We start from the raw sequence: 13,983 nt of genomic DNA, 5'->3' as shown, positions 1-13,983 counted from the left end.
ATGCTGTTCCGTTCAGCCCCTCCATCGGTGCAATGCATGGGGCGGCGTCCGACGGCGACAAAGCGAGGAGAGCAAGAGGGGGCAAAGGGGGCGTGGGGTTGTATAAATTGGTTCTTTTTAAGTTTGAGTTTTGACTAAAAGATACAAAGACAAACCGGTAGAATTCAAAAGCGGTGGATGCAAGTTGTTCTTGTCGGGGAGAAAGCTGGAATGAAAATCTCAATTTCATTTCTGCTTTTTCATACACGAATTTGTCGTACAACTTTAACATCTTCCCATCATGGAAAATATCTCAGTCACGTACATCACGAGTCAGTTGCTACCGACGTTTCCCGAGATCAGGCACAGCTCGCAAAACCTCATTCACGGAGTTGCCGCAGTACACTGAGACATCACCATCGTGTCCCCTCCACGTCAAATAATTGAGGAATCCCCATTCCACAACCATGTATCATCAACATCCTCTAGATTTTTCCTCCAAAAAGAAAAAAAAATAAAAAATCCTCTAGATTTCGTGTCAAACCCAGGAACCATATCCGTTTCCATAGTCGAGTGGGTCCAAAATCATATTTTATAAAGAGTAATTATGCAAATGACTCATAAACTTTGCCTTAACATATAATGTTATCTCTAAAATTTTAATTAGTTCAATATGATCTCTAAACTTTAGCCTGAAGTAATGTAAGCCCTAAATTCTTAATTTGTTCAATAAGATCCCATTATTGAAAAATATTCAATTTAATCTTTAAATTATATGAAAATATGTAATTTTATTTTTCAATTAATTCAATTCTAGGAATTACATTAGTCTAAGAACTAAATTAAATAACCATATCGAACAAATTGAAAATTCAAGAGTGACATAGTGCATTGGGCTAAACTTCAAGATCAAATTGAATAAATGAAGGCTGCGTTTGATTGTTTAAATAACTGAATACGATAGGATATGAAATTTAGAGATTTCTTCATATCCTATCCGCTGCTTAGTGAGCTACAAATTTAAAGTTGGATATTCGCATATCATATCAAATTTATTGTTTGGTGAACTGTGAATTTAAAGTCAAATATTTTCATGAAAAATTTATGTTCTTGAAAAAAAAATATAAAATTAGGAAAGGACAAACTAACATATTAGATTATAGCAAAATCATCCAAAATGAAATATATTTTTTCAAATCAACAAATTCTCAAAAAATCCCACAAAATCAATCCATGATTATGCATTATATGCTAAATGCATAAAGAACCGACAAGTGATATTACGTATGCTAATGTGAGATGAGTCAACTAAGACTAACAAGAGAGCATTAGAAATATGAACAGATAAGAAGCCAAATCATTTAATAATATCAAATTCTTGAAGGAAAAATATCCGTGGCACAATTCTAATTGCTCATTGACCTGATGGCTGTAACGGCGATGCAATAGATGTAATTCGTAGGGCTAATCCACAAATCAAATGTCAAAGAGACTCGAAAGTTTTTCGCTGAAAACATATGCACCGATAGGACACTTTCCTCTTGGTACAGCAACTTGCAGTTTCAGATGTTTAGTGAAGTCAAAGGGTTGCTTGGTCGCAAGAAAATAACATAGAAGCTCTCGGTTGATTCTCCACGCTCGTCATACTCGAATGTGCATCCGGCTACGCGTGCTTGTACTCAAAGAGCCCCCAACCTCAGACGTCCCTTCCTCATCTTAGTGTTGCCGCTTGGCCCATCCCACTTGACAATTTGCCTTTTAAAACGCGAGGTCATACAACCAGCCTTCTTGACACCATTGACATCGATTTCGAGCTAGAATATCTTCCATACACCATACGTTCTTCCCTGTAAAGACCGTACCACAGTTCTTCGGTGAGGTACTAGCTTTAGGCGTTTGCTTCTGCAGCTCCTCTCACTCGTTATGTCTCATTGTTGATTTCGGCTTGTCGCGGGGGCATAATGCCCGCGATGCTCCATTGAAGTTCGTGGGCGGAAATGCTTTGTAAATTTCAAGAATGATGGGATTCGTCAATACCGGCACAATTCTAAATATGTAATGTTCGCAAGATATGTAATGTTGATAGTAAGTTGCACGAGAAAAAGAATATATTTAAATTTACATTGCATATATTACCGAGCCAGTAGACAACAAGATATGAGATTTGATTTTATAAATTTTGAATAAAAATATATGTAATGTTTGCAATAAGTCACATAGGGAAAAGTAACAAAAAGTTTGATTATAGTCACAAGATCTGATTTTAAGATTTGGTGGAAAAAAAGTCTATCCTGAAAAGCAGTAAAGCACTTCCAGAGCACTATGTCAACAAACATACTGGGGAACAATATATTATTGAATTGAATTTAACCACTATCCAAGACAAACCATAGCATAAGAAAAGCAACACACTCTCAAGTTCAAGATGTTTCAAATTAAATATATTAAAGTTTAGAAAGGATATTGCATATTGAACCAAAATTGATGAATTATATATGTCATTTTTCCATGTCATGACAAAAAAAAGTTGCCAAGAAAAAGGGCAACAAGGTATGGTCACGACTCCTTAATTCACGTCCCACGACAAGAATACCTTGCATCTGGCCCCCACGGCAAATTATTATTTATTTTTTGCCCCCCTTACTTTTGAGCTATTTTAATTGCATTTTAAGCATATGAAATTATCGAATCCTCATTTTGCTAGGGGCTTCTCACTAATGTTCCTTTGCTTTTTCATATGGGCGTCCCTTTTCGTGCGGCTCAATCTTTTTGACGAAGTCAAGATTGAGCGACGTGATCGCTGGCCCATCAATCGGACAAAAAAAGTTGAAAGGGATGGTAAGGAGTTTGTGTCCCTTGAAGGTTCCCCGTGATGGCCACGTTCTTGATGATGATAACGCGAAGGCTTAAAAAAAAAAGGTGAGGGAAAATCCCGTACTAGGCACATTTTCTTAAGAGATATCCCAAAATCACATTCGTCTCGACCGACCTCCGAATTGGACCACCACCCCCCCGCCTTATTGCCAAAAATTCAAACAAGGGCCATGTGATGGTGGCCGCGTGCTTGTTTGTTACCATTAATGGAGGGCAATTTCTGTGACAAGGCGAGAGAGGGCCATTTGGAACATGGAGGTCCAATCAAGGGGGTTGGTTGTGAGATGAATGCCGCTCGCGGGCTCTTTCGAGAAAATGCGTCCAGTCTTAATCACATTTCGAGATTTTCCTAAAAGACGAGAAGTACTATAAGGAGTCGCTAGTAACTTTTTTTTTTTTTTTTTTCCTTTTTTTCAATTTTTGGGGGGCCCAAAGTCACTGGAATGAACAGTAGTAAATCTAATATGATGACAGATGAACAATGTATGCATTTTCTTCTAATACAATCAACATTCAATGATGCAGTTGAGGATCGGTTCGGTTTGGTAAGTCTATCATGATGACAGCAAATGTTTGTTTCCTTCTCCCTTCTGACTTTTTTGGTACAACGTTAAGTGAGATCCAGTGCGTTTCCAATGGACACTGTGTGGCCAGTCAATTGATGAAATTTTACAGCAAGTTCCTGTTTAGAAATTGATTAGTTTTGTTCCTCCATGAATGAATAGCAAGTTTAGCTCATTTTTTGTCCTTCATAGAAGTGTTGTTAATCTCACCGACATGTTAGAGTCAAGGCACATTTTTTATGATCGAACTAGTTTTGGTTCATAAATTTGATTTGGCGATTTATTTGTTGTTGATTCTTGTTGCACATATTTTAGCGTTTGCCATCGTTGAGCTATTAAGCTAAAATATTTCAAGTGGGTGAAATGTATTCACTCTCGAACCCTTTTTCAAAAGATGGCAAGATAAATAGGTTATACTTAATTATCTTTATAATTAAACATCTTTTGGGTGAGGGTATTCGTGATTATCACGTGCACTCTCTCTTTTTTTGGTCATATATGACATGCCATTATTTGTTTTTAATGTGGATTGTTATGTAGTGATGTGAAGTCTTTACCTCTTAACAACCCTTAATATATCTAGTATATTTCTAGTTCCTAATAAAGCAAACCATTAAATTTGATGTCCATCTCTATTTTCAAAACAATATTGTTAACTTTTTCACACCTTTTTATTTTGTTGAATTTCATTACCGCAAATCAAATTATCGTCACCCTTAAAAAAGATCAAAGCAATTAGACAAAAAGCATGCCATATATCCATACAATTTCTTCCCCTCAAATTATCCATAAATTTAAAAGATGATAAACATTGGGAGTGATCAGTTAAGAGTTGGCCGATTCCTAATTTGGTGTCGAGAACTGGACTAGGATGGTTGATTCCCAGTTTGTGCAAAGGAGAACCGGTCACTTGTTCTTGGAATCAAAACAATCAGTCAAGTTTGGTTCTTGGGTGGGTCTAAGGAACTATTAGAATCGACATCCTCCACAATGCGGTGGATGTTGGTAGGGCACCAAAAATAGAAGAAGAGAGAGAATCAAGAGTTAAGATTCAATATGGGATTGTGAGGGGCACACGATTTGGGCAAGAGGACTAAAGCGAGATAAAGGTGTTGAGGCAACCCTATATCACCTTTAGAGGAGGGTGAACATTAGGCCATCCTTGTCTCAATTGTACAGGTTGAAGGCACTGTGAATCTCTATTCTAAGGATGATTAGCCAAATTCTCATAAGGTCATAAACTCAGCGTGGCTGATGAGACCATATTTGATAGAATCGACATCCTCCACAGTACGGTGGATGTTGGTACGACACCAAAAAAAAAAAAGAGAGAGAACATAGAGTTAAGATTCAATATGAGACTGTGAGGGGGACACGACTTGGGCAAGAGGACTAAGGTGAGATAAAGGTGTCAAGGCGAGAGGTGTGAGTGACCATGAGTTGTGACTGGGGTCGAGGGTTTGTGAATAATAAGAATTGGGATTAGGGTCTTTAGGGTTGTGAACAAGAGAGCGCGAGCATGATGTTTTGTGAGGAATGTGATTAGGGCTCTCACTTTAACATATTTGTAAGAAATTAAAAGAAAAAGGAAAAGAAACCGATCTGGTTTGAACGGTTCAAATTGATATTATCACAAATCACAAATCGAGTTGATATTATCATTGCAAATTCTTCACACCAGAAAAATAAAAAATCATTACACGCTCAAAACCGGTCGTCTTGATCTGGCTCAGGCGGATCATTCTGCTCACTCCTAATAAATATACCCACCGTGTTTTGTTAGGTCTGCTAGGGTACGCCATTATCACTACTACACGCTAACCGTTAATCACCCGCAACATTCAAAGGCGCAAGAAAAGAGTCACGAAATCAACCCACGCGCGCACGTCAGCGCGTGTTCCAAGAGCCAGCGATGGCAAATCACGACATGCCACCCACGTTCTAAATTCTAAAATCCATACCATACCATACCAGACACCAAAACCTCAACATCACCACACCAGCTAAGATGGGAAAGGCACTCCAACGAGCGGTCGCATCAAAACCCACTTCATTTCAGAACTTCTCTGCGTTCGGACCGACGTGACCTCAATTCTCATAATTCTATAAAAAAAAAAAATATTAAAAAAATTGTCGGTCTCCCAAAGCTTTTGTGAGATTCAAATTATTTTATTCTTAATTACAGCTCCTAACGACGTCAATTTCAAGCGCCGAACAGAAAAAGCTGAAAAGGGATGGAGAAGGAAAAACCCAAAATAGCTTAGGGTCGCTATATGGCTAGAAGGGGTTGTCGCTAAATCTGTTCCTCGTTTTGTACACATTACAATAATTAAGCAATTATGACCAAGTTTTGACTTAAATTTAGAAATGACTATCAGTCAAAAATCAGCGAGAGATTCTAAGGGGGTAAACGGATGAAAAGACTTCATTTACCTCTCTGCAGGCAAAAGATACCCAATAAATATATTTCCATCAGCCATATAAAAAAATAAAATTAATTTGAAAATAATTTCAAAAAATTAAGTTGAAAAGATTCGTCTCATGTCTATCTACACTGTTTCTGACCAAGCAAAATAATGTCTATCTACACTGTACAACGCGAGATCCGAAATACTTCCTAATATCAATAAAATAAAATAAAATAAAAGTATTCGCAGGTAATGGTCATCAGGAACCCGAGGCAACTTAAGAATTCTATAGAGGAAATTAAAAAATAATAATAATACTTTTCACCAAATTTGATTTCCGTGCCCCACCCCCTCCCCCAAAATAGAATAAGAAAAACCCCTAGAATATTTCTATTGCAGCTCGCTCTTGACAGGGTTCTTTTTTCTTTTATCTCAAGAAATAATTTGAAAATACCAACATGTTTTCAGTTTGATTTATGCTTTTAAATGTCGAGCTCGGTTTGATAATCAAACAAACGAGCCCATCCATTACTATTCTGATGTTATGGTCCCACGAAACGCTAGAGTTCATACACAAGGTATAAACTATAATATCTTGTCGGTAGAAGAAAAGAAAAAAGAAAAATTGCGCATCATTTGAAAATGCCGTGATGAAGAGCACCTTCCAAAAAATTACAGTGCCCCAGTTTCGAAGCTGAAGTTATGGAAAAGTAAATTATACTCAAAAAAATAAAAGTGAAAAACTCGAAATTCCCACGAATCATTCTATTATTTAGTAACGAAATTAAATATGTAACGGCTGAAATTTTGAAAATGGGGAGTTGTGTGGCGGTCGCCCTCATCGCATCGTGTCCAGCAACTCCTCCCCTTGAGAAAATAAAAATCCAAAATATACGGGGAAAGATAAAATAAAATAATACCGCGGGCGTGCTTTGAAATAAAAATAAAAAAAAAAAAAAAGAGGAAAAAGAAGAAGAAGAGGGGGAGCATAATAAAAATGATTTTCTTTTTGAAAGTTTGCGCCCCCCGCATCCTTATCGCCCTTGTCCTTTTCTATCAATTATATTTTTATTTATTACACATATCATTTTCAGTCAGGTGTTATTTTCACACCGTCTCGCCCCATCTCCTCGCCATCCATTTTAAATTTTCTCCGCCTCTGCCGAGCTCTGACCTCTACAGATATAGAGAGAGAGAGACGCGGGTCCCACCGGCGGCAGACAGGGTGGGCCCCCACCATCTTCAAAATAATCAGAGCCCCAGTCATGGCAGAAAAAAAAAAAAAAAAAAAAAAAAAAAGGAAAGAGAGAAAGAAAGAAGAAGAAGACCAGGACAGACAGGCACCCACCACCACTCCACCGTCCTCCCCCTCCTCCCTCCCTCTCTCTCTCTCTCTCTCTCTCTCTCTCTCTCTCTACATTTCTTCTTCGCAAACCCCCTCCCCGGCCCTGTCGCCCGCCTAGGGTTTTCGGCCCCCACCGGCGCATCTCGCTCGCTTCCGGCAATGCCGCCGTCCCCCGCCGCCGACTCCTCCCGCCTGCGCCGCCGCCTCTATCGGATCTCGGCGCTCCCCGCAGCGTGCTCGCTCTCGCTCTCGCTCGTCCTCTGATTCCGGAACAACTCGCCGCGGGGACTCCCGGTACGCCTCTCGCGAAAGCTTTTCGGTCCTCGCCTTTCTCGTTGTCTTGTTCGTCGCTGAGCTAATCCTGGTTCATGTAGTCCGCGCTCGGGATTCCGCGGCTCATCGATTGTTCTTCGCCTCCCATTTCTCCTTCATTTTCTCCTCTGTTTTTCCTTTTTTTTTTTTTCTTTTTTAAGTAATCGCGGTTGGGATGACTTCCACGGCTTGATTGATCCTTGACCAGCAGTGAGTCACGCCTTGCTGGTTTCTTTGCTCTTCTACGCCGTCGCAGAAATTTTTTTTTTTTTTTTATTGCGGGATTTTCGGCTTAGCCTTTAAGCTGGATTTGACAGCTCTCCTTCTTCTGCTCCTGATATAAATAGTAGCGTTAGCGTCTACGGTTGAATCTTTTTGCGGTACTGAACTGGCAAACCTTGCGGGGGGTAAAATCACGAATCTTTCCTTATGGGATGAGCAGTATGATACCCCTCTCGCTTCTTCTTCGATGCGAAAGCGTTGCGCAGATTCTTGACCGAACGACGAATTTGGAGGGGGCTCATTACAATCTATTGCTTGCAAATCGAACTTCTCAATTGGCAGATTTATTAAATTTGTCCGCCTGGGCTCCGTAGATTAAAATGTTTTTGCATATTTTTGTTATTCGATGTCGGTTGTCTTATATTCGGGATTATGGGTTGCAGGGGTTTTGAAATCTTGAAGAGGAAAAGGAAGGCTGTAAATCCTTCTGATTTTTCTTCTGTTTGAGGCCCTGCACTTCAAGGGGACTTCGTCAGAAAGACTGCCAAAGTTGTTCGCGTTCGACCTCCCTGTTCTACTCAGAGGATTCGGTTCCGTAGCATACTTCGAGATGGGTTCGCTTTCCAGAACTTGCGAAATTTCTGAGGTAATGGATGAGCCAACTTCTGTTCAGCATTCTAGAGGAAGTTCTGGATTTGGGATGAATGATAGAGATGGAAAGCTGCCCGTGCTCCAACTAGGATCCAGGGATTCTCTGGAAGATGATATTAATCAGCTCTTTGAATCATTTAATCTTAGAAGTTCCTCGCGGTGTATGAGTCCCGCGAACCAGCTAGGCTCGAGTCCTCTTAGAAAGAATGCTTTGAAAAAGCCCATCACGGTAGGAGTGCCTCAGTCGCCTGGATTTGGTCATCCTGAGCCTGTGTCGATAAAGCAAGCTTTGAGAGATGTTTGTCTGTCAAAGGCATCAGAAATGGCTGCCATGAAACGATTGTCGAAGCGTCCATCTACTTCAGGAGTCTCTGAGGCTGGAAGGATTAAGACATTATACAATGCCAAAATTGTCGAAGTCAGTGGTTCAGGACCTTCCTCACGTGAAGGGAAGGGGAGCATGGTGGAAATATCTTTGGTGCCCGAAGAGGGCAGCTCTAACTATTCTGGGAAGGTGTCTCAGCAAGTTTGGATGCCTGAAACATCAAATCGCAATGCTCAATCTTCACTCCAACATGTGGTTGGGGTAATTCCTCATGGTTTTCGCAGTATGGAGCCTATAGTAAGTAAAAACGAGGTAGTTTCCGGAACAAAGAGAATTGAAAATCAATCTCGAAATGCTAAATCCGTGGATACATATAGTCATTCGACACTATCTTCTTTCACAAGCTCTTCAAAGGATGTATCCAGGGATGTTCAACCGCCCATGTTAAAATCGTCCAATCAGACACCTCGTTCCCCTCGATTAGTAGCTCCAACATTGCCTAAAGGTACTGCGAGTATTTCAATGCAAAGGGATGCTGTCAGTAGGTCGAATAAGGTAGGAACTGAAATACTGAAGGTGGAGACATCACATGAGGAGGAGTGCACACAGGAATCAACATCTTCTCAAAATTTTCCTGCTGCAGGGGGTCAAAATATTGAGCTACAGCAGGATGTTGCCATCTCAGCCAAAGCAGGTAACAAAACTTCACCATCGAAACCGGGACGTAAAGGACGAGTTCAGATTTCGCCTTCATCATCTAATTCAGTAAATGGTAAGAGAGTTGGCAGATTGGCTAGGAGTACACCTCGCACTGGCAAACCTGTCATCAGAAGTAAAAGTATTGCCAAAAGGAAGTCGAAGTTGGGTAGTGCTGTTGTTGGCAACACCGAAACACAGGCTGAAGCCAACAAACACACGGTTCCCAGTACAGATCACCTAATTTGTCAGAGATGTCAGTGTTCTTTGGCGGGTTCAAATAATGAATCTAATCAAACTCATGTGTCAGCTGAGGGCCCCAATTCAAGATCTGGAGCAAATATAACAAACATTGAACAGGGTGTGAGCAGGCCAGAATTCATTCCTAGCATTCCCGATGGCAGCAAAGCAGATGTGTTAAATGCAAAAAAGAGCCCGAAGCTGAGAGACAAGGGCGAGTTTTCTCAAAGTTCAAAAAGCAGCATAGGTGACTTTAGTAGCAGTACCACAAGTATGAGTGATGAGAGCAATCTCAGCAGGTCTAGTTGCAGCAACAGGCCTCACATGTCAAAGGACGTCAGATGGGAAGCCGTCCGTCATGTGCGTAGACAACATGGAACCTTGGGGTTGAAGCATTTCAACCTTTTAAAGAAACTTGGTTGTGGAGACATTGGCACAGTGTATTTGGCAGAATTAATTGGTACAAATTGCTTGTTCGCTATAAAGGTGATGGATAATGAGTTTCTGGCAAGAAGGAAAAAAATGCCTAGGGCTCAAACAGAGAGAGAAATATTGAGAATCCTGGATCACCCATTCCTTCCAACATTGTACACTCAATTCACATCAGATAATTTATCATGTCTAGTCATGGAGTATTGTCCGGGTGGAGATTTGCATGTCCTTAGGCAAAAACAGCCAGGAAGGCATTTTCTTGAACCGGCAGCTAGGTGGGTATTTCTTGAAAGTTCATTCATTATATCATTTATGATTACTCAGGCAATTTACCTCACTGGAATTTTTCCCTACTTTGTCTGTAGATAGCACACATCGTAAATCTTTCATTTATCCTAAAGTGTACGTACAGGAGATTTACTGACTTCAAGTTGTGATTGATCTTCTGTTTCTTTGAATAGTTATATATATATGCTGCTATTTTTATTTACAATAGTCTGTCTAGATGACTACTCCCTTCCTTTCAATTGAGTCAAATCCTAACTAGGTTGTACCTGGCTTAATTTTCTTATTAATATGCAATGTGGTGGCCATTGTCTCCATCTTGATCGTCATCTGTGAATTCTACCATGCAGCCACTGATTTGATGCCTAGTGGTCAATTCCTGTCTTATATTTTCAGTAGATTGTTTTCCCACCTGCACTTCTAACTTCAAATAATGTTGACCCCTTATGGAGCCTTGTATTCCTGTTTTATGCCATGTCACTTTTAGATAGGTTTAAAATATAAATTAGGTTTACCTATCTGTGGTAGCTGCAACGTTAGCTACTATTCCTTCCCCCCCTTGAATTGATTTTGTGGGGCAAGGTTGTCCATTCCTTTGGTAAGAGGCATACCCCACATCAGTCTTATATTTTACTTTGTTATTGAGCATGTGCTTCTGGCTTTTCTTGGATTTGCAGGTTCTATGTCGCTGAAGTCCTTCTAGCCTTGGAGTATCTGCACATGCTTGGAATTGTGTACCGTGACTTGAAGCCAGAGAATATTCTTGTCCGTGAAGATGGCCATATCATGCTTACAGATTTCGACTTGTCTCTTAGATGCACTGTCAGTCCAACTCTCCTTTCATCATCTACCATTGCTGAACCTGCTAAGGTTTCTGGTCCATGTACAGAATCGAGATGCATTGAGCCTTTCTGCGTGGAACCAGCTTGTCGAGTTCCTTGCTTCAGCCCAAGGATCTCACCTGCTTCAGCTAAGACGCGGAAGGCAAAAGCTGATGTTGGAACCCATGTTAGATCATTGCCACAGCTTGTGGCTGAGCCTACTGACGCAAGATCCAACTCTTTTGTTGGGACCCATGAGTACTTGGCCCCGGAGATCATCAAAGGGGAGGGTCATGGAGCTGCAGTGGATTGGTGGACGTTTGGAATTTTTCTCTATGAGCTTCTCTATGGTAAAACACCCTTTAAAGGTCCGGGGAATGAAGAAACCCTGGCAAACGTGGTGTTACAGAGCCTCAAGTTTCCAGAAAGCCCATTTGTGAGCTTCCAAGCTCGAGACCTCATAAAGGGATTGTTGGTAAAGGAGCCTGAGAATCGCTTGGGATCGGAGAAGGGGGCTGCGGAAATTAAGCAGCATCCCTTTTTCCAGGGCTTGAATTGGGCTCTAATACGTTGCGCCGTTCCACCAGAATTACCCGAGTCATTTGAATATGGAGTTCAATATATGGGGCCTCCCGGAATGAAGAGCAAGTTCCTAGATTGTAAAGCTACGGCAGAGCATTTGGAGTTCGAGTTGTTTTAGTGGTAAAAACTCTGGTCCGGGTGAGGCGAGTGTGAGTGGAGTTCTGTTTGAACTTCTTCCTACTCCCGAGAGCTCGAGTTCAGCTCTCGTAAGTTATGCATAGCTCACAATGTAAATTCGGTCGCAGATGTCGGAATGATATAAAGCTTAGAGCACGGAATCTCAGAGGAGAGTTTAGTCGATGATTGCTCTTATTTATCTGCTGTAAAATATTCGAGGAAGCAGCTTTCCTCCCCTCTTGGCGGTGGGTTTTTGCGCTCACGGTTTTGCTCGTCCTATGGCTTTTTCTCACCCCCTCGACTCCATCCAATGGCTTGTCATCCAAGCTTTTGGTCATTTCAAAATGCAGGGACGATCAGAGTTTAACACAGGAGAGGGAAGAGTTCAAAATAGGCACAAAACCCATCCTGGTCGCCCTTGGTCCTACTCCATCTTGTTCAACCAAGCGAAGATTGCAAAACTGACATTGCTGGAGTTGCACAAATCATTCTTCTCGCTGTCATCCTCTTCTTGCCAATTGCCCATCAATAGGTGCAACTGGCTGGTTTCCCCACAAACATATGCATCACTTCATACCAAAGTCATTATCACTGTCCAAGCACAGTACCTCCCTTGGACTCATAGCTAGTGGGGTGTGGTTTGCCCAATCTTTCTTGTAAATCCACAAATCCTGAAGCTATCATCTTCTCCGATCGACCCTTACAGCTCTGGGGATTCTATTGAGAGAGCGTGCGGATCTCATTGCCTTTCGCTTTTTCTTGTCTGACGACATTACTCTTGCCCGAAATTCTAAATGCATTGCTCCAATTGTGAAGTAGTAGAGGAAATGTGCACGTCGATTAATGTTTTCCAGTGCAATCTGAGCTGTTTGGACTGGCCATTTCCCGGGCTGTTGAGACTTCACATGAGCCGCATTCATATTTCATTTGCAAAATGCGTAGTTACTGACTCAAACGCCTTCCCTTTCCCTGGGCTATGGTGCATTGCCACGATTCAAATCTTAAACCGTTCCAGGAGCTGCCGCGAAACATTCTTTAGGCCGACCGGAAAACTCCCACGTCGCTTTTTCGATATGAATATCGTGACATTTCCTAATTATGTGGTGCATGTGGTTTTCTTTTAGGCCGTGAAAACTGAGAACTTCACAGCTCGCCCTCATGTGAAATCGCTACATGACGAGGCGGATGGCGATTCTTTCGTATACTGCGCGATCAAACGTCATTTCAAAAATATGCAATGCACGCATTCGGCCAAATTAAAACAGACAATGGACGTATCCAATCCATATCAACAAAGCAATTCGAGGGACAGGCATGAATCCAAATGTCGAAAAGCGCACAAGCCAACCAGCACAAACTGTTGACACACCTAATGTACGACAAAATATATTCTAAATCAAAACACAGGATGATATCTACAATGCAAATAGTGGGGACAAGTCCAGTCCGCGAGTTTAAATCAAAACCTGGAGGACATAACAGCTTGCAAATCGGTCAAGTCGATCAGAATTTCATTCAGACCGGCATTCGTATCAATCAATTACTCAATCATAAGCTCGAATTTGATCAACAGTAATCTAAGGAGCTGGTTCTATTTAATAATTCAGATTGGTGTAACCGACATTCAAGGTGCTATCAAATCACGCATGCTTATTTCAACCAATATGCTATTTCACTGTGTTTTCATTCAAATTCGAATGATGCTTCACATGATAATTCAACCAGCATGCAAAGACAATCAAAGCGTCAAGCACACAATTTGCTGGGACTATGATTTTGTTGCATGAATGCGGTTTTGAAATAAAGGAACCGGTTTTATCATGTCGGATTTGAATTTTATTCTTTCTGCCGGTACATATTAAAATAGCCACCTGACACGGGGCCTTGGTTCACGGGCCAACGGCCCTCGTGGGTCTCCACCCCTCCGGTCCATCCGACCGAACCCCTCTTGTATATGATCCAGCGGGCCAGCTTTAGCTAATAGGGCTTTTCTAAGATTAATGCGAGTAGCGAGAGTAATGACTACATGCGATGCCTATTTATTTAAAAGAATGAATTTTCAGGACCCTCCTCGAGAGCTTCATCACTCCAAGAACTGCAAGACAAAATTCAAACCACGGAGAATTGACAT

At 41.2% G+C, this 13,983-nt stretch overlaps 1 protein-coding gene across 1 annotated transcript; it reads left to right on the top strand.

Annotated features, from left to right (window-relative positions):
* The first annotated feature begins 7,243 nt into the window (after positions 1-7,243).
* On the top strand, positions 7,244-12,047 carry LOC104438277 (protein kinase G11A). Its single transcript, XM_010051388.3, has 3 exons — positions 7,244-7,463; positions 8,147-10,322; positions 11,010-12,047. The coding sequence occupies exons 2-3, from the start codon at positions 8,314-8,316 to the stop codon at positions 11,851-11,853; spliced, it is 2,853 nt and encodes a 950-aa protein (XP_010049690.1). The 5' UTR covers positions 7,244-7,463; positions 8,147-8,313; the 3' UTR covers positions 11,854-12,047.
* The last annotated feature ends 1,936 nt before the right edge of the window (positions 12,048-13,983 follow it).

Source organism: Eucalyptus grandis, chromosome 1 (assembly GCF_016545825.1).
Source record: "Eucalyptus grandis isolate ANBG69807.140 chromosome 1, ASM1654582v1, whole genome shotgun sequence".
NCBI classification, from domain to species: Eukaryota; Viridiplantae; Streptophyta; class Magnoliopsida; order Myrtales; family Myrtaceae; genus Eucalyptus; species Eucalyptus grandis.
Note: the sequence above shows the minus strand (reverse complement) of the source record. Positions and strands in the feature narration are given on the sequence as shown.